Source organism: Ostrinia furnacalis, unplaced genomic scaffold (genome assembly GCF_004193835.3).
Source record: "Ostrinia furnacalis isolate ACB-3 unplaced genomic scaffold, ASM419383v2 OfSCF3655, whole genome shotgun sequence".
Classification (NCBI taxonomy): domain Eukaryota; kingdom Metazoa; phylum Arthropoda; class Insecta; order Lepidoptera; family Crambidae; genus Ostrinia; species Ostrinia furnacalis.
The window spans coordinates 316,958-338,113 of NW_021133894.1; the positions used below are offsets into that span (position 1 = coordinate 316,958).

Here is a 21,156-nt window from a genome sequence, read left to right on the forward strand (position 1 = left end):
TTCAGACTCGGTCCATTACCGCCGGCCGTCAGGTATTGTGGCTCTACCCATCCCGTATTTTACGATTCAGATGGCTAAGTGTCCATTAAAATAATGGATATCACCAGGAAATGGATGCAACTAAACTAAATGTAAGTGATTTACGGAAACATAAATGATGTCCGCATTAATATGTCGACGCCGCCATATGCAGATGTATTAGATACGTAACGGTCACAGGCGCCGGACCGTCTGAAGTTTTAAGATTTCCTTCTGTAAGAAAACTTCGCATTTTTCGTCACTGAAAAAGGATTATGCGTACTTTTTTCAGTAAAAAAGTTTTCAGAGTATTAGGTATTTCGTCGCACACAGAAGCTGCAGTTCTCTCACCTCTCACTATCTGTTAATCGCATTTCGGGATGACGTTCCATTTTCAAAATTCGAATCCGTCGAGCACGCTCGAGTACGCTTTGCGATTGTTCGCCCCTATCGGTTTTCGATCAGTGGGCCTCGAGGCGCGGTGACGTACGCACGTGTCGCGCCGCCACGCCGCGCTTTGTTTACGGACACCACGTGTTGTGTGCTCGTACTAAACTAAATTCACGGTACGTAGATTCACTTTGAACGTTATTTAAAAACTAATATTAAGTGTGAATATTTTTAGAAGTAATTTGTGGGTTGTTTTTGACTTTTAATGATGGTTTTGAAGTGTTTGTAAAAGTGGTTTGAGTGATGGAGGTGGTGGGTAGACCTGTTCATGCCAGGACTGGACTGGCGTTTGTTCTGATGCTGCTGACCGTGGCGGAAGTGCCAGGATATGTGGACACGGAGGAGTTTATCAGCGATCTCGACAAACCAGGTAAGTTTAATTAATAAAGCTAATTTTAAAATTTATGAAAATTTTCAGGAAAAATTACTGAAATATGAATAATAAAAGGAGCCACGTAGGTGCGTACCTAAATAAATTAGTGCAGTTAAGCAGCTTAAAAGTGATGAGCTTTGCTAAAAATGTTTTAATGTTTAATTTGGTGCGGATTTGGTAGCCTTAGGCGTAAATTACATTTTTTAGGGATTCTAAATTTGTTATTTTAGTGCCTATTAAAAATAGGGACGCAAAATTAAGTGTTCAGTTTTCATCCACTTAAAATTTAATGAACTTAGTAATTTTACATTAGTTTAACTTTTTTGTGTAGGTATATAAAGAAATTCTAATAAATCACTAGGAAAGTTGACGTACTAACATAAAAACACACTTACTACAGGCAAATAATTTTAAAACATACATAAGTTATCACTAATTTCCATGAAATATGAAGCAAATAGACATAGGAAGCCTTAAGGAGTTTTGCTCTATTTCTTTCAAATCTATGTAGATTTCGAAGTTTTAAAATGTAGTTTGAAACTTCGAAAAATTTATTGGTGCAAAACAAATACACTGAGTAAAGGCAGTAATAATATTTAAGCTTGGTACATTTTTATTAGCTGCCAGAGGAATATAAAATAAATATCATTGCTTTAAAATATTAGCTGAACTTGCTTCAAATATCAACATTTTCAAGTCTTAAACAACGGCAGCGCTGCAGCGCCGCGAAATGCGCGGAATAAAAACACGTTGAATTTATTATCTCCCGCCCCCACAAAATAACAAAGTGAAAAGCGATGCCATCGGATTCTAGCTGGTTTTTTCATGGCCCCTGCCCGTGAAATTCCTAGCCTATTTCACATGCGGCGCGTTCTTACGCTTAAAACTATTCAGAGCTTTTTCGGGAACGTATCTAGAATTAATTATTTACACTTTCATCCTCCCTTTATGTGAAATTATTTATTCTCTTACCCATGTGCTTTGAATACATAATAAGGCGGCGTTAATTAGTGTTTCGTACATAACTTGATTACCTGGGTGTTTACAAGGCTACCTTATTTTTCGTGAACTCATTACGCATGCCCAAGACGGGTTATGACTAATTGGTAGGGCCTTTAGGAGGGAAGGATCCCACTACTGGCTGAAATGTTGGAAGTTTTTCCTGTAGCTGCCTGGATAATATATAATAACTGCCTGAATTGTGGTCGTGGCACCCTTTGACTACTAGCGCGTGATAGGTCCTTTCGTATTAAATCCACGTGAGCAAATAAAATTAAGGACCTAGGTATTTATACATACCTTTTCGAGGGCTCACCGTTGTGGTAGAGTAAACTATGTAACTATTGCCTTTGAAATTAAATTTAAATATCTGGAACGAAAGTAATTTTGTTGAACAAGTTCTAAACCTCCACTCCAGAACCTTGATGCCCAATCGGTCGTCAGTTCTGCGTACCATGTGCTCTGCCCATTGCCACTTCAGCTTGATAATCCGTCGGGCTATGTCAACGACTTTAGTTCGTTTACGGATCTCCTCATTTCTGATTCGATCTCGTAAAGAAACACCGAGCATAGCCGCGTACCGGAAAACGCAGTGTGGGACGTCCATCCACAAGNCCCACAAGGTGGAGCGACGACATCATAAAGGTAGCAGGGAGACGCTGGACACAGGCCGCTACCAACCGGGCAGCATGGAAAGCATTGTGGGAGGCCTATGTTCAGCAGTGGACGTCCTATGGCTGAGATGATGATGATTATGATGATGAAGTTCTAAACAGATATATTTTATCGCGATCAATTAGTTTAAAAGAACTTAGATAGTTTTTGCCTTATCATACAAGGATCTTGCAAACGTTGTAAGTTATAAAATGATTGACAAAATTTTAATGAAGTTACCTACCTGTAAACATAAACTCTGATGACATTTCTTTGTCATTGTGTGTGTGGCAGAGGTTGAAAATACCTACATGAAATATTTTACCTCGTACTTTCAGATTGCCTGAATGTCTTATTGACATCTTATTAGGTCTATCCAGCAGTTAATATTTGTTTTAAGTACAGCATGGGACGAGCTTTACGCTGAGCATGGTGTGTCAAAATATTTCCATACAAAGCTATTGTTTAAAAGTTTCAGATGCCAGCGTGAAGTTTATGGCGAATGAGTAAGCTACCTTACGCCTACGAGGGTGACCTTAACCCTTTATGATAGCAAGCTCAAATAGTTCATTGTTTTTGGACCCTAAGACAACGGGATAAGGTTAAAAATAAGCTTGGAGCTATATTCCTGTCTTATTACGGGATAAAAGTATTTGAACAGAACTTTGGCACCAAACATGCGAATGGTGCTAGTAAAGTAGCCGAAACATAAAAGTAAGAGTAAAAAACACGTTCGGTTTCTTTGAGCGAGTGTCAGGAAAATAGCCAAGGTTTTTAACGGGCTGACCCTTTGTAAGGAACCCAATTTTAACGACGTGCTAGGTAGGGACTATAATGAAAGTTTACTCGGTGAACTCGCTTTGGTTGTCTGTGATTTTAACGTAGAGTCATGTTAAATAACATTCCAATCGGTAGGGAAATTGCAATATTACAAAATACTGTTTATTTAAAGAAACTTAAGTCGAAATATGATTTTTTAAGTATGTTTAAGGATCCATTCTTTTACAAGCTTTAATCTTTTTCGAAAAATCATAAATCCTACTTACCAAATTTAGATTTAATCTTTACTAATTTGGAAAGAACATAACGCGTCCGTTGTCTAAGAGTAGGCGCACACCGTTGATTTTTCGCCGGCCGATAGTTTAGTCGGGCAGTTGATCAATATGAGCATGTATGGGAGTGCGCACACTACGCCGATTCGATTTGGCCGATTCTTCATACAATTTAAAATCGGGCACAACTATCGGCCAACTAAAAATCAACGGTGTGCGCCTACTCTAATTGTTAGTGGTCGTCAATAATCTGGAGGTGATAGGTTCGATCACCAAGAGGAAAGCGAATATTGGGTACTCGTAGTCGTACTCGGGTGATTTTTGTATTGGTTTTGACAGATGTTTGACGTTTGTTAATGTTAAAATAAGATGGTGAAACTCAGCCTCAAATGTATGATTTACTTATTTTGAAGTTTAATTCTAAACGCACTGGCGCTTATTTATGTTGTGGCATTACATAGTATTCACACCAGTCTTCCTTTCACAAGTGAGATATTGCTGGCCTAAGTGACACGTGTCAAGAGAGACACGCTTTTAGGTCTACCTACTTAGCCTTATACAAACGAGCAAAGCTTAGGTCACACTAATGAAGAGTGGACTTCATTCTCTCATATGTTAGGCGGGCGATGTAAAGACCATTATTTTTTGTTGAAGTCTACCCTATTACAATACAAGTACCTCGATAATAGGACAGTGTTTAGCTTGATTTATCGTTGTCTGTACATACAATACAGTCTTGGTGTCAGATTTAATCAAAGTCAAAGCTTTTATTCAGTACTTAGGCCCTTCTAGGGCGCTTATACTTTTATAATGAGTTTCCGTAAGCATCTACATCTAAAGCTTAGTTTTGTTCTTGGAACGGAATCTGTGTTAAATATCTTCAATATTTCAGGGCAGGGAAGTTAATGATGAAGAAATTCATCTGAAATATCTTTGAAAAATACTATTTTATGAATAACATCACAGGAGACTTTTTTATCTATTTAGATGTTGGAGTAATATTTTTTTATGAAATAACATCGCAGGACCATTTTATACGATCTATTTAAATGTTGGAGTCAAGTGGTGTAACCTAAGCCTTTAGAATTTGTTCGTTTGAAATTCCTTCAGCAAAAAGAGAACCGTTTTTTGCTCATCTACTAGTATATATTATATTTAAACACTCGCCATATTTCATGTCTTATACACGATATCCACTTACCAAAGTCGCTGTCAAAAGAAGGTTTTGCTGCCTTCATTTTAGTCTGGTATGTAATTGTATACCAGTAGTTATACAGAAGATAGAGTTTCGCATGAGTCTACGTTTCCACAAGAGCTAGTACTGAGCAATGCGACTTGGTTAAAAACAACGTTTGCGTTGTGGATTGATTGATTAATATGCATCCAGGATCTAGTTTGGCTTTTTAGATAAATAAAGATATTACAACAGACGCAGGCTGCTACTAACCGGGCAACATGGAAAGCATTGGGGGAGACCTATGTACAGCAGTGGACATACTATGGCTGAGATGATGATGATGAAAGATATTACAAGTAACAAGTCAGTTTACTAGGTACAAATCCACACAGCTATGGAGGAGAGTGACACCATATCTCAGTTCCGCTTCGCCTCCTCGCACAGCTCAGGTACCTCTCCTGGCACACTCTAATGAAAACGCGGTCACAGTTCCCTTTGATGTAACTAAAGTAAGTGACATAACGCTGACGGACGAAGCGCTATAAACGTTTCATACGTGAATTTACATGCAGAATCCCGCCATATTTCTCGGCAACAACAAAAAAGCCGTAAACGCTACCTTTACGGCGTATTTGAGGGCTTCCCAGCGTTCTGCACTTCATGTTTATTGTCTTCAATTATTCCCCTGGCATAGGATTGCTTACATTTCGAGTGGAGGTTTTTNGGTTTGTTACCGGAGAAGATCCACGTTTTATTTATGATATTGATCAATAGAATAAAGAGTAGGTGTTCGAAAAAGATGTATACTGTAGGGTTGTTAACCCTTAACAAAAGTAAAACCTCATTCATGTTTTTAATAAACAATATTTCCAGCTTTGTACCGACAAAATAGTTTATTGTATGGAATCTTTTGAAAGTTCTTTGCTTCAATGCAAAGCAAATTGATATTTAATAACATTTCAAGACCAACCTATTCTCAATAGAATATTACTCGTATATTGGATTTCTAAGTAATAACAGTTGTGTTCGGAAAATAAATCATTGTGTTGGTTTCATGCGAACACGAGTACGGCCATGATTCATGCAGCAGTGGGGTTCGAGTATTAACCGGCTTATTTAAATAGTGGTCTGAATGTGCCTTTTTAATAATAAATCAGCATTACCTGCTATGAACTATGAATTCACCTCATTAATCGGGCCAATAAGCGGTATTAACAGCCAATAAAATCGCTCCGAACGATCCTTTCAACGGGTTCCATTCAAAGAGTTGCCGGTCTGGTGCACTCCTCATTTATTAATAGCTCTCTTTCCCGCTTCACGGCGGAGCTGTGGGCGTAACAGAGATGGGAATCTTCAAAATTCAGCCAGCAACTAGATTGAGGTTCTTCAGTAGTAATGAAGCAATTCTAGTTTGAGGCAGGTATTAATTTTCGTTCTATTCAATTGAACAGATTTTATTCGTAGTAACTTTGAAGGGAAGAAAGTTTTTCGCTTATAATTTAATCACTTTAAAGTAGGATATTGAAGACACCCCACCACACCCATTTATTTTATCGAAAAGTATGTAAAGTAAAACATAGACATCGCGCAGAATCAAAAACCAAACAATATCACGAGTACCTACAGTTGCTTAGTTGTTAGGCACACAAATCTTTGTTTTAACTTTTTTAAGACTTAGATTTCTTTTTGTAATGTAAAGTTAAATACTTAAAGACACTTAAAAGATTAATCTTTTCCCAGAATCCACCTCGCGTTTCTCAAGTTTTGCGGAACTCCCACCGCTTACATACATTTTTAATGTTTACCACGTCCAATATGGCGGTGGCTCATACCATTTCCAGTCAAATCTCGTCGCATACAACCAGGATATATTGTCACTTGTCAGGCGATATATTGCGGGCTCGGGCTATCTCCCTATCTCCCAGCTAGTTAAGTCCTAGGTAGCTTCTATTCTGAAACTACACTGAAAATTCAAGTCAAACTCTACGAGTATATTCAAGTCTGTGATTGATTGAGTTTAAATATTTTGAGACCACTCTCATATCGTAGTCGAGCGTCGCTTAAGAATACCAAAAATGATAAAAAAAACTAGTATAAAATGACAATGCGCTTAAAAGTTAGTAACTTGTTACGTGTAGAAAAATAATAGTGCAGACAGCTGACGCTGTATTATTTGACAAAGTCTTTTGCATACTCTCGCGTTAGACACAAAGGATTTATTTACAAACACTTGGAAAGATTCTTTTATTAAAACTCACCTCGTATTTCTGAACTTTCTCGAGCTTTCACCGCGTTCGTGATACATTTTTAATGTTCAGTGCACGCGTCCAATAATGTTGGTGGTTTATTCCCCATTCCCAGTCAAATCTTGTCGCTTAGGACCGGGACATGCTGTCGGGCGATATATTGCAAGGTTCGCCATCTCCCAGTTGGTTTGAATTTATTTTTAAACATTGCCTCAATTCACGTGCCATTTCCACCATTGAAGGTCGGTTTTCTAAACAAATACACTCGAAACTGTGAACAGCGCTTGAAAACGAATGGGGAAACTAAACGACGTTTTCCACTTTGGTCGCATCGATATGAGAGTTATTGGGCTATCAATGGTCATTCATTCAGGTGGGCCGTCGTTTTAGGTGCATTGTCTTTTAGGGGTGGATAAAAGTGAGCACCATTAGGGATATATTTTAAAACTTCTTGTATTAATCAGTCCTGTCAATGGGTTCACTTCTTATCTAATTTGACGCGTGGTCTGATTTACTGATACATAATTTTCTGATACCCAGCTGAAACCTCCTAGCTTATGTAATAAAATTTTAGGTTCCACTTTTTGGAGCTGTCAGCAAGACTTTATAAACCTGTCAGCGTATTAATTCCCTTCAACTCAATTTACTGAACCAAACGAATCTAATTTGTGATAACCGTACAAAGAAAATGTAGGTGAAAAAACGTTTTCTAAATAAACATCAGCTTAATGTTTTTTTCTCACTCATGCCTGCCTCACACGAGTGGAAGAAACAGGCCGGGGTGAATAAATGGAAATCATTTTCCGTAGCTAGGCCTCGGAAGTTTTACCTAAGGTGTAGGTACCTACCAAATGCGACAACCTATAATGTTCGCTTTTTTATTTTCAAATAAGCAAAATATTGTGTAGCATTGTATAAGCCTTAGGTAGCTACGTTTGTTTGTAAGTGGAACGATTAATATGTGTCTCTAAGGCTGAGTTGCACCAACTTACTTTAACGGTAACTATAACAATAACTGATGCTTTTGTATGGACTTTGACTGATTTTTGACGTTTGTCAAAGTTAAAGTAAGACGGTGCAACTCAGCCTTAATATTATTACATCTATACCTCATTGTTGTGGTTATTTTCAAGAAGTATAGACGACAGACAGCCCATCAAGCAAGTGCTAAGGTACCTCTTATTTAGAGCAATAACATTGTAGTTGCAAAAAAAAAAATCAACCACTATTACCTCAAATTGCAAGTGATTCTTGGAATAGTCACTTACCGTCGACAACGCAAATGAAACTTTATGAGCATAGAAATAATGTTGCGAAAATGAAAATAGGAAACTCACTCCGTCCCCACTTACGTAGCTAAAAGTATGCGTTCTATAGCGTCGGGTTACCTTACTAGTTGTATTATACTTTTCTCGAGGGTAGGGTTCACTCAATTACAGCAAGTATTCGCCCATCAGGCCCCAGCCGGATGCAAAATGTTAATGTCGACTGGGAAATATAAAACCTGGCCTACTTGCACAATAGGTAATGCGGAAATAATTTTGCAAAAAAATCCTGTGAACTCTGGTCAGTCATTCTACCTGGTACTCACTATACTACAATACTAATAAGTTGTGGGTGGTTTGGTAAGAAAAATAAATCATTTTTTTCCCTTCATTTGTTCGTTTTTCAGGCGAATGACGTCCACTGCTGGACAAAGGCCTCCCCCAAGGATTTCCACAAAGACTGTTCTTGAGCTGCCTGCATCCAGGTCCCTCGCACGACCTTCACTAGATTTTTTCCCTAAATACTCATACTGCTTATCTGTGTGTTCGTACATACAAAGTACATGTTCCAATATGATGATTGTGACTACGCTCTTCCATTGCTTCGAGACAATAAATATGAGCCTGCGCAAAAAATAATCAGTGCGAGAAATCGGTAGTAGCCTCTTCTAGTAGGTTATTTATAGTGATGCAAACTTATCTTGGAACTGACCTATAAAGGAAAGAATTGAGATCATAATATCCAATAGAGAAATTTAATTCAGGCCCCGGTGGAATATACCGCATGGATAATGGTTATACGTATAGTTTATGGTCTTTCCGAACTGTACTGAAATTTGGTTCGGAGTTGTGAACTTTGCTATCAGGAATTCATGCAAATTATTGCATTGCTATTACTTTTGCCTCGAGGGGAAAAGGTTGAGTTCCACTGATCTGGAAACCCAATATGAAAGTTTATTGTCTTATGAAGACACTTTTTAAAATATTGCAAATTATTGTTTGTACCAATTTAGGCCAAAAGACTGGTATCAGATTTTATGTGTCGCTGTCGGCGTCTGACATGGTTCAAAAAAGCAGATTTGCATACTTTATAGAGTGTAGATAGAGTCGTTACAAAGCTAGAATGTTCTACAAATGGCAAATAAATAAATATTAAATAGTCATTAATTATTTTACTTCAAATAACTAAATTAATCTCAAAAATGTAATAAACAGTGAAAGTACTATGTCAATCTCTATCCAAAAAAAAAACTAAACATTCATAACTTAAAATAAAATCTACTTAAAACGTACATAATGATATTATGAATTAAATTCACTTTAATTACAGTTAATTTAACCCGTAACTTGTGAGCTTCAGAGGCTGTAATTCAAACCATAGCCAGCGAGGTGTTAAGCATTATGATCCAACTTTGCAGGGGCGAATATAATGTATGTTTTTTTAAAAAACGCAAGCATTAAAGACTAGAACCTAACATTTTGCTGGAAAAGTGTTGCGAGTAGGGTCACCATCCGTCGGGATAATTTGTGTTAAGTTTTAATTGAATAGATTATGAAAAAATCGCACTAATTTATTTTAAAAACATCGAACCGTATTTTCTGATGGCCCGCTTCGGACATGATGACAGTGACGTGATTTATTTATGGCTCACATAGTTGGACAAAAAGTTTGGCTTTCAAGCTTTTATGGACCAGTCATAACAGCATCCATAATACTGCGTTTCGAGCACTCTATATTGATTAATGTAATGCAGCGCTTGCACTAAGTTTGTGCTTTAATTCGTTGCATAAAATTCACTAAATTTTATAGAGCGCCCAAAATGTACCGCGCGCCTTGATCACTTGTCCATTCCAATCCTCACAATAGAGAAAGAATCAATGATATTGATACACTCATTTATTTGCGTGCTAAATCTATAAAAAACGCGACTAAGTTATGCGGACTTTTCAAAACTCTCCCGACTATTTTTCAGGACTTAAATATTTAGATGGTAATACTAGCTGTGAACTACCGAGTGTGTTTAATGAGCAATCCCTCGGGAACTAGCAAAAAGTTCTTAACTAGATGTAAATGTTTGAGAAATAAAAACCAAGTTATAAATTGAATATGTTTACCATGAATAAGCAACGTGGTTGATATTTTATTCGCGGGTAAAGCTTTTAGCAGCGCCACTGAGGGTTCGCATTGCGTTCATGACTTTTTCTCGTCTTCAGCTAAATAAAAACCAGGTTTAGTTTTGATATAAGTATTTATCGTCTTAACAAGTAGGCGGAATTTTCGTCTAGAAATAGCAAAAAGCTACAAAGCTAATTCCCGTTGAGATTGATAAGGCCAATCGTGTGGGTTGTAACAAAAGGTCATGTGTGACAAACTTTATGAGCTGCCCTAGACATATGAAATGGCTCAGTCTTGCTGACGGCTTAACATGTCATGCGAAGCACAGAATATTTATTCTCAGCTAATCAAACATTTAGAAAACGATGAATTAATGTCCGAAACTATGATCAAGATCATAATTATGTCATGTAGCCTGTGAGAGATTAGACAGAGAAAAGTTGTCATGTACCTGTGAGTGATAATGAATATAGATAAGGCGAAGATGCATTTGTCCATAGACTCTCAAACTCAACAACTAGCTGGTACAGCATATAAATAACCGCATATCCAAATATTTCTCCTCCATTGTTTTGCAAACCGCCCGCATTTAAATTCGAGATCAGCCCCAACGGTTCAGATGCAAGCGCGGATAAATCATAACAAAAAACTTTATCTGCGCGGTGAATAATAATATTAATAACAATAGGATGGAGAAAGACGCTCCCCCGAACCTTGGCCCTCCTCCAACATCCTCAAATACCTCCTTCAATGAGGTCCTAATGGAGAGTATCAGACATATTATCTCCCGCGCATGTTGAGTAACTCGATTCATTCATTCGTTCAATAGTTATACATAGTTCCAATTGCTTTCCGATATTTTTCACTTTACTTGCTGTAAACTTAATTTGATATTCAGTTCTCTGATATTTATAACACGTACAATATTTGGAAATATTTTATTACAGTTACGCGATTTATATTTTTAAAAGTTTTATTTGTTGGGGCTGCAAAATAAATATTATTTAGGAACATTGGTATCAATGTAGCATTCCTATTCAATATTATAGTGTACGCCGTTAATAATAATGTTTAATTGTCACATGCATGCACCTACATACTTTGATCTTAGCCAAAATTTCGAGAACAAAGAATTTTCCGATCATTCGAAGAAGTGTCTTCTCCGGTACTGTCCGGCTTCGAATGAACATACACTTGTGTACGAAACAATGAATCGGGGCATTAAAAATGTTGACCTGGCCCTCCTCCAACGTCCGGAACTCCGGACACCTCGGTAACTGGGACAGATCCGGATAAATCTTCCGAGCAAGTTTCCCCGTCACTGTAACTAGTTTGAAGCGCTCTGAAATTTTTTGGCGAGGTAAAATTACATAGTTTCAGTAGTTTTTGAAGCTTGCGGCAAAATGAAACGTGTAGACCATTTTGCGGAGGGAAATAGGTTTGAAACCAAAATTCAAACTATTTGTACGGCATACGGTACCGACATTTGTACAATCTGGTGGTGTTTGTTTGTTTTTATGTCGAATAAACGGTTGTGTATGTCCTCTACATATGTAGTTGTTTTTTTAATATTTTGATTAAAAATCAACTTATTTAATTTTGTCAAGATAAATCGCTATCATCATTTTGGCTATTTTAATGCCTAACGAGGTTCGTGACCACACGGAATGAATTCCATACTAACGTTTATTGTTCCAATTTGAAGCTAACTAACTATAACAAAATAATACTATAAATAAGTTAATTGGACCAGTCTACGCTTCGGAAATAACTTTAAGTGAATTTTAAGAAACAAATAAAATAACTCCTGCAAAAGTGTTAAGCGTCTCTCTATCTTACTAGAGAAAACATACGTTTGCCGCAGCATTTACTCAAAAACATTTGTGAAATTGAAAACTTATGGAACGAATAATCAATTATATTAGTAAGGTACCTAGCTTTTGCCTGCAGCTTCGCCTACTTGAATGTCGATCGGTCTGTCACATATAGATGTTATTCTGGGCGTTCCTTTTTCAAAAACCAGGATGAAAAATAGTTTTTCCTTTGTTTTTGGTTCCAATTTTATACCAAATTTCATTTTAATCGGTTCAGTGAAAAGTAACAGACAGACAAAGATAAACGGTGTTACTTTCGCATTTATATTACGGACTCCACCTTTACTGGGCTTATTTAACTAATCACTTTACGTCACATGTAAATAAATAGTAATTTAGATTAGACGGATTTATAGGCTACTTAAGCTTAANTCCACAAGGTGGACCGACGACATCATAAAGGTAGCAGGAAGACGCTGGACGCAGGCCGCTACCAACCGGGCAGCATGGAAAGCATTGGAGGAGGCCTATGTTCAGCAGTGGACGTCCTATGGCTGAGATGATGATGATTATGATGATGAAGTTCTAAACAGATATTATTTTATCGCGATCAATTAGTTTAAAAGAACTTAAGTAGTTTTTACCTTATCATACGAAGATCTTGCAAACATTGTAAGTTATAAAATGCTTGACAAAATTTTAATGAAGTTACCTACCTGTAAACCATAAACTCTGATGACATTTCTTTGTCATTGTGTGGGTGGCAGAGGTTGAAAATACATGAAATATTTTAATTCGTACTTTCAGATTGCCTGAATGTCTTGTTGACATCTTATTAGGTATATCCAACAGTTAATATTTGGTTTAGGTAAACAGCAGGGGACGAGCTTTACGTTGGGTAGGAATTATGGCGATTCAAATATCTCCATACAAAGCTATTGTTTAAAAGTTTCAGATGCCAGCGTGAAGTTTATGGCGAAAGAGTAATGCTACCGTACGCCTACGAGGGTGACCTTAACCCTTTATGATAGCAAGCTCAAATTATTCATTGTTTTTGGACCCTAAGACAACGGGATAAGGTTAAAAATAAGCTTGGAGCTATATTCCTGTCTTATTACGGGTTAAAAGTATTTGAATAAAGGCCCAACAGAACTTGGGCACCAAACATGCGAATGGTGCTAGTAAAGTAGCCGAAACATAAAAGTAGGAGTAAAAAACACGTTCGGTTTCTTTGAGCGAGTGTCAGGAAAATAGACAAGGTTTTTAACGGACTGACCCTTTGTAAGGAACCCAATTTTAACGACGTGCTAGGTAGGGACTATAATGAAAGTTTACTCGGTGAAATCGCTTTGGTTGTCATAATGTGATTTTGTGACATAGAGTCATGCTTATAATATTTCAATCGGTAGAGAAATTGCAATATTACAAAATTTATAGAAACTTAAGTCGAAATATGAATTTTCAAGTATATTTTAAAGATACATTATTTTACAAACTTACTCTTCGAAAAATCATAAATCCTACTTACCTAGATTTAATCTTCGAATTACTAATTTGGAAAAAACATAACGCGTCCGTTGACTAGTTGTTAGTGTTCGTCAATAATCTAGAGGTGATAGGTTCGATCACCAAGAGGAAAGTAAATATTGGGTGGTTAGGTTCGATCGGTACTCTTACTATTTGACGTTACGAATTAACTTTTTGACGTTTGTTTAAGTTAAAGTAAGATGGTGAATGTATGATTTACTTATTTTGAAGTTTAATTCTAAACGCACTGGCGCTTATTTATGTTGTGGCATTACATAGTATTCACACCAGTCTTCCTTTCACAAGTGAGATATTGCTGGCCTAAGTGACACGTGTCAAGAGAGACACGCTTTTGGGTCTACCTACTTAGCCTTATACAAACGAGCAAAGCTTAGGTCACACTAATGAAGAGTGGACTTCATTCTCTCATAAGTTAGGCGGGCGATGTAAAGACTAACGTAAGNAAGCTTAATACTCAAGTCTTCACGTGCGAGAGAGCGTTCCCGCAATTCGCAGGGCGGGCCCAGCCGCGTGAACTGAGACGGGATCACGTGATTAATGACGAGCAGGTGAGCTATCCCGAAAATGACTCCGACTTGAATGAACTTTATATGATGTGAGACCGGTTTTTACAAACTCACTCATGGTAAAAGGCTTGCTTGTGAGGCTCTTTATCAGCATTATAGGGTTTTGTATGGTGGTTATAGCCTAAAAATACCCCAGTAATATATTTTTTACTGTGAAAACTTCAATTTTTATTTATGTACCGTTTAATAAAAACTGTAATTGAAGTTCGTTTTACTACTATTATTATTGAAAACAACCCATTTAATAAAAACCTGTTTCTCATCAAAACCTTGTGTATTTTTGTAAAAAAAAAGTAGGCATGAGTATTCCTTCTTTAGGTATTCTGAGAAAATAGCTATTTCTTTTTTAGTTTCGAACACAGTTTGGCGAGCCACTGTAATTGTACTCGTAATACGAGTAGGTAGGTACTTATGGTGGTGGTGACAAAAAATTCAAAGTCCCTGCCAAATAACGGGCGTGGCGTAAGCACAGTCAGTGTTGGTTTCATTCGATTGGTCAACTTTTAACTCGATACGTCGGTTGTCAAATCCTACGGAAATTCACGCTGTAGCAGAGGCGTGCGGTGCATAATGGCTAATCAGCCGGTGCGTACCTGGAAAACTTGATTTATGCTTGTGGTTTGGCATTAGTGCCTGCCTACCTCGGTATAAAACTAATGCCCGTCATTTCACGGCGTGTTACTTGGAGCTTCAGTGAAAATTACAGTGAATTTAACTCGGCTTTACTAACGGTAAACGTGAAACTAACAAAGTTAGCGGTGTCGATGTTAATTAAACTTTTAATTATGAGCTTTGCCGCTTAGTATGCAAAAGCTTACGGAGTTATAGTTTCTATTACATATACTTGACAAGCTAATCATACCAGTTAATTATAATGCTAATCTTTTACGAGAGGGCTAACTTTTTCTCGCGGCTTTACTCATGATTTTAGTAATCCTGTCTTAGGTTTACCTACATCATTTTAGTCAGTCAAAATAAACGGCGGTACTAATATTGGCCCAGCCTTTTGTCCCCGACTCAGCACTAACTTTGGCTTGAAACAGCAATATTTACATCTCTAGGAGACTGAATATTATCATAGCATTTGATATTCGACGATAATGTAACTTTCTATCAGAGAAATAATGTCTAAAGCTGGCCTAATAGACTAGAGATTTATTCATAGAAACTTGTCTGCAAAGTTATTTATAAGCTACAAGTACCTAATTAACTTTAATTAAGGCTAAAGTTTAAGGGACTGACTGTTGGTTGTGACCTCATTATTGTTTTTTATTTCTAACATGAATTGGTTTTGTTTGAAAAAACGAATCCGAAATGAATGGAACTTCGTGGATCGAAAAAAAATAGGTGCCCTGTGAACTGAGTTTTCTTTCGTCATCAAAAAATTAATTATTAATATCAATTATTTAACTGAAATAATAATTTACACTAGCTATGCTTGGTGTTTCTTTGCGAGATCGAATCAGAAATGAGGAGATCCGTAAACGAACCAAAGTCGCTGACATAGCCCGACGGATTAGCAAGCTGAAGTGGCAATGGGCAGGGCACATAGTACGCAGAACTGACGGCCGATGGGGCAGAAAGGTTCTGGAATGGAGGCCGCGTAGGTACCGGAAATCGCAGCGTGAGACGTCCACCTACAAGGTGGACCGACGACATCGTAAAGGTAGCAGGGAAGCGCTGGACGCAGGCCGCTACCAATCGATCAACATGGAAGCATTGGGGGAGGCCTATGTTCAGCAGTGGACGTCCTATGGCTGAAATGATGATGATGATGATGATGATGAATAATTTACACTTAAAACATATTTTCTTTATTTTACCACATTTAACAAGGGAATTCAGTTTTTTAGCATAACGGGATATTACGAAACCGTGTTCGTACCAACTATTCTGTAGGATGCTAACATCTTGGCTGCCCAATAAACCCTATAAGCGAAGGTTAAGTAGTCCCGAGGGAGTGCTATTTTACCCGTTACAGAGATCGAAGCTTAGCAGACCATAATAAACCATTATAATTATATGGTGCGATGTAACCTTTGTTTTGCAGGATAGGCAAAATGAAATTGGTTGAAATGGAATATCATCTAAATGTAATACATTCCGTATAAGAGCAATCTGATTATCATTTATATCGCAAAAATACTAGGTAGGAATGAACTTCCAATATTACTCGCGTCACAAAAACGTTACATTAACGCGAGCCTGCCAAGATATACGTGTTCACGGTACAACGAAGATGCGTGACATCCATTATGCTGAATGAATTTCTCCTAATTTTCCCAGAAATACGTTTAATATAAGGCAAATATTTTGACGCTCATTCTGCACATAACTAGCAGGCTGAAATGTTTAATCTAAATTATAGAGGTAAATTCGATAATGTGGTTGGGTGCTGTCTGTCTGTTACATGTTTAGGATTAAACTTTGATAAAGCAACCTTCCGATCATTGTAATGATTAATTATCTATGTTAAAGTTTAAAACAACTGATATAGACATTTTAATCGAAGAAAAAGATAAAATATTGATTTTACTGGCCTAATTGCTTGAGGCGTCGTTTATCATCAGCGGGTTCTATAAAAATGAATTTTATCTTTTTCCGATTACAACCTCTCTTTCGTAGGGTAGGTACTCATTTAAATCGTTCGCAATATTTCCGTTGGATTAGATTTGCCGTTAATACAGTGGATATCACATGAAAATATATTTTTATAGCAAAATAACTCTTATTACAAATAGAGACCACAATGTTTACCTTGATAATCTTTCGTCTATACGATCAGGCCACTTCAGACGCCTTTGACGTCCCACAAAACGTAGCAAGGTCGCTCCCGCCCAGACAATGGAAAATACTCGATGAAAGGAGTTAAATCTACCTATCCAAATCGCCCACTGTTTATTTATTCTGACAAAGGGCTTAAATAATTAATAATTCCGTCCATACAAAACGTTCCGAATCCCTTGTTATAAAACATGTAAAGGTACACGATATTAAACGACCCTTCCCCTAATTGTACGTATAATTCAAGGCTTGTACAAACATCTGAAGGGATACCTAAGTGCTTTAGTAGCCCTTTACAATAAAGTTCTCTTTTAAGGGCAAACTTTCTTTGAACCGTATAGTTTAGTGTTGGCGACACATTCGGATCTTGAATCGATATCGAATTATGGACAGTGAAACTAGGAGTAACAAGAGCTCGATTCAAACTCGGAAATAAATACAAGCATGTGATTCGGTAAATATTAATGTTGTGACTAATTACAGGCATAAGTAAATTCTACAAATATTTTGCAAATTACATACTATAATATTTTAACATGGATGCAAGTTACTGGAGCTTGATAATTAGTGTTTTTTCTTTGTGTATTTTAGAGGTGTTTTTATATCAACAAATTATGAAATCTATGTAGTGTCAGGGATAGATATTATCGATAACCTGGCAACTCTATTGAAGCTACAATGTTTATTATCCTGAAACTCTAGATTTGTAAAGTTTCATAACTAGTAACAGATGGAATGAACTAGTTAGTGCGGTTGATTTTCATTTTGAGGGAACAACTAAGTGGTGATCAGAGAGGTGTGTGGTTGGTGAATACCTACCTACGTATATTTCATAACTTATCCTTTGCCAGTGACATTGTTTGAGTAGCTTACTTGCTGGCTTTCAGTTTCTGGAAACTGTGTGTGCCTGGACATAAGTCCTTATTTATGAAAAATTGCGAAGGTTTTCGTCGGAAAAATAATTTTCGGAATCGGATTATTAGCCTGTTGGCTCCGATATTTCTTTTTATATAAAATAAACAACGTTATTTGTAAATATATTTAATTTTGCTGTCTTTACCTCGGTAGCTACCGTTATTGGAGCAACTTGAGACACGTGTAGCTGCTCAAATTCTGACATGGTTACAAGCCATACGTTTTGATGGCGAAAGATAGGAGTAATGATTAACCCGCCCGCTCTTGTATCCCGCCCGCCCTTGTAAGTTTCAGCCGTTCCGATGACCCGAACAATGGTTTGAGATCCACCCTTGGAACCACAGTTTGACAAGCCTTATAAGGTGAAAACCCCTAAACGTATTGTTATTTAAAGACGTAACACAATATTTTACCTTCAGATTGTTTGGCAAATATTTGATTGTGATTTATTACGAGAATTTATTGTGAATGAATACTGAAGTCATGTCTCAAGAAAAATAAAATACTTGGGCTTTTTGCATTCTCTTATCTATTGTATGTTTGAATAAAATTCCAATAAAATGTACTATTTTAGATTATATTAAACATTGTTATTCTAGGTAAGTTATTCTCTTGTATCGTATTTTTCTTCGTCAGCATTGAAAAATTTGTCAGTCCGACTAAATATTTCTTTATTACCAACGTGAAATACGAGTATTAATTATTTTGTCACCATGCCGCACATAAAATACGAATTCACTGAGCAAAAAATACGAAGACAAATGATTAATATCCGAAAACTACTCATCATGCCTCCATTTTCCTCATTCGAAAACGCTCCGCGAAACAAAACGGCGTATCCTCCCCATTCTTTATGGTGTTTATTTAACCACCTTTGATTCTAAGGGTATGGTAATGCAATGATGTAAATGGAATTAGAGTGGTTTTCGCTGTTAAAACAGCTTATTTTCCCATGAATGTTTATGGTTATTTTCAGTTTGGTATGGGAGTTTCTGCATTTGGTTTGATCTCATTACAATGTTTTTTTTCCACTTATGGGATGTTTAAAAAAATGGGGTGCTTTTGGTTTGATCAAAAATGGGTCAGACGATTGATTGATGATGACGATTCAACTCTTCTTGAAGCTGTTCTGTAGGGATTTTATCACCTCCGGCAAGAGACTTCTATTTTGGTATTTTACATGCTCTGTTTTCAGATTCAAATTCTGTTTCGGGGAATATGCATAGGTAGAAAAATGGATTTTTTCAGCAGCCTGTGAGTGTTTATTTAGGAAGGCTTACAAAGTAATCATCAATTGGTAAAATCTTTTATATTTTGTTTAAGTTTTCAAAAAGAAAAGGAAATGATTTAAAATAAAATTATTATCATTGTCTACCAAAATGAAACTGCACAGAAGAGAGTAGGTATCTGCAAAATGGATTTTAAAATTAAGACGCTAGCACAAGAATGGCGGCTGAGTCGGTCGACTGAACACGTTTTTATGAATAAGAAATACGCCATCTGATTACCTCACTGTTCCGCAGGACTGGGAAATGTTCACTAGTACAGCTCAGATGAAATTCAGGTGGGGAGGGGAGGATGGCTAAGAAAGCGAAATAACTACTGATAAGAAATAAGTACGCGATCTTATGTGTTTTAGAAATATCCCTCGTAAATGGAAAAATATTTTATTAAAAAACGAATTCACCTGCGCAAACCTTTGAGCAACAAAGCTTGTTTATGTATAATAATGTTCACTCATATACAATAACACGTTTTATAATACTATTTATGTAATTATTAAATTAATGCGAAATTCGCATTAAACAAAAAGCATTAGTGTAAGTACTTAAACAAAAAATATATTTTGCTGTACCTGTGCGTCGAAAATAGCCCTAAGCTGAGAGTAAAAAATTAGTTGTTTATTCAACGTGTTATGTTTTAGCCTAATTTTCCAAGAAATGTTTTTGTAGGTGGCCGTGAGTTTCTAATGATGGTATTATTTAGTAGGATTGTATTCCGATATTATAATTCTGATTGAAATTAACATTCCTAATCTTCGGGTGAGGGATCATCCCATTTGACTAAATGAGAAGCCCTGATTCGATCAGTTTTAAATTTCCGACCCGTTGACAATTTTGATAGAATTAGCATAGCTTGTGAAGGATCCTCGTTTTGAATTAACTTAGGGGATGTACTTAACTGTATGGATAAGGAGGAATTTGTGTAAAACATTTAAACAAATGTTTGGTTATAGAGCGGTTCCACATTTTGAATTTTTTTGGATGGGTATGCTATTACGTAAAGTTGTATAGTATAGCTTCAAATAAATAATTATTTTCCCTATTCTGTAACGCGAGAGGGAGGGGAGATAAACGTAAAATAATGTGTTTGATGTATGTTTTTTTTTTCTTAGAAATGCTTAAAACGGTCTGTAAATAGCCAATATTATAGTATTTTACTTATGACCAAACATATTAATTAAACATTTTACTGGAATTGGTATAAGAGCAAAGTTTAATGAATGTTTGAAATGTCAATTTTATTAAAACACAGTTCTCGGTACTTACAAATTATTTAAAACTCATAGTGCGTAAAATTTTGGGAACTTGTATAGTCCACTCCAAAAATTCTTTATATGAGTGAAATGAAATATTTAATACATAGTTTAAGAGTGCCAAAGAAGAATAAAAGTAGTACTTACCTTTAGTTACCTAGATTATAAGCAAAGCCAAGTGGGAAATTCTCCACAGTATAATTAAAACTGATAAACTATTTGTAAGACTAAACGAACCTACTTATTTATTACTGAAAATTATGATCTTGTACGTGTCTCTCAAAAGTGACAGCCGAGTATATCTTTAGAAGGGCACGATTAAGGATGTTTTTCGGTTATTGACTGTACGTCAAACTCTGCTAAAGCAATTTGTATTCAGTTCAAAAGTTTGGAAGTTATAGAACAATAGAGCTTCAGTTTTGAGACGAAGTATCTAGGGATACTCATAGAAGAGACTTCGGGATACTTTAGAAGATGTTTCTATAGTCAATCACAGATAGCGTAGGCACAGAATTGAAATTCAGCTATTTTTATCGGGTCCGTGGCCGAGTCCCCCAGTATTCGACGCACCCGTGGTTGAAGCCCCCGATTTAAATAAATTTAATATCATATTTTTTTCGGCTTTTGCACTAAGTAAAAAATA

General features: G+C 36.6%; 1 protein-coding gene across 1 annotated transcript in view; it reads left to right on the forward strand.

Annotated features, from left to right (window-relative positions):
• Positions 1–503: 503 nt before the first annotated feature.
• Positions 504–21,156, forward strand: part of LOC114358049 (uncharacterized) — a gene marked incomplete at its 3' end in the record, with an annotated part of 86,892 nt that continues 66,239 nt past the window's right edge. Inside the window, exon 1 of the mRNA XM_028311912.1 lies at positions 504–838. Within this exon, the coding sequence (XP_028167713.1) occupies positions 712–838 (127 nt within the window). The remainder of the gene's footprint in view (positions 839–21,156) is intronic.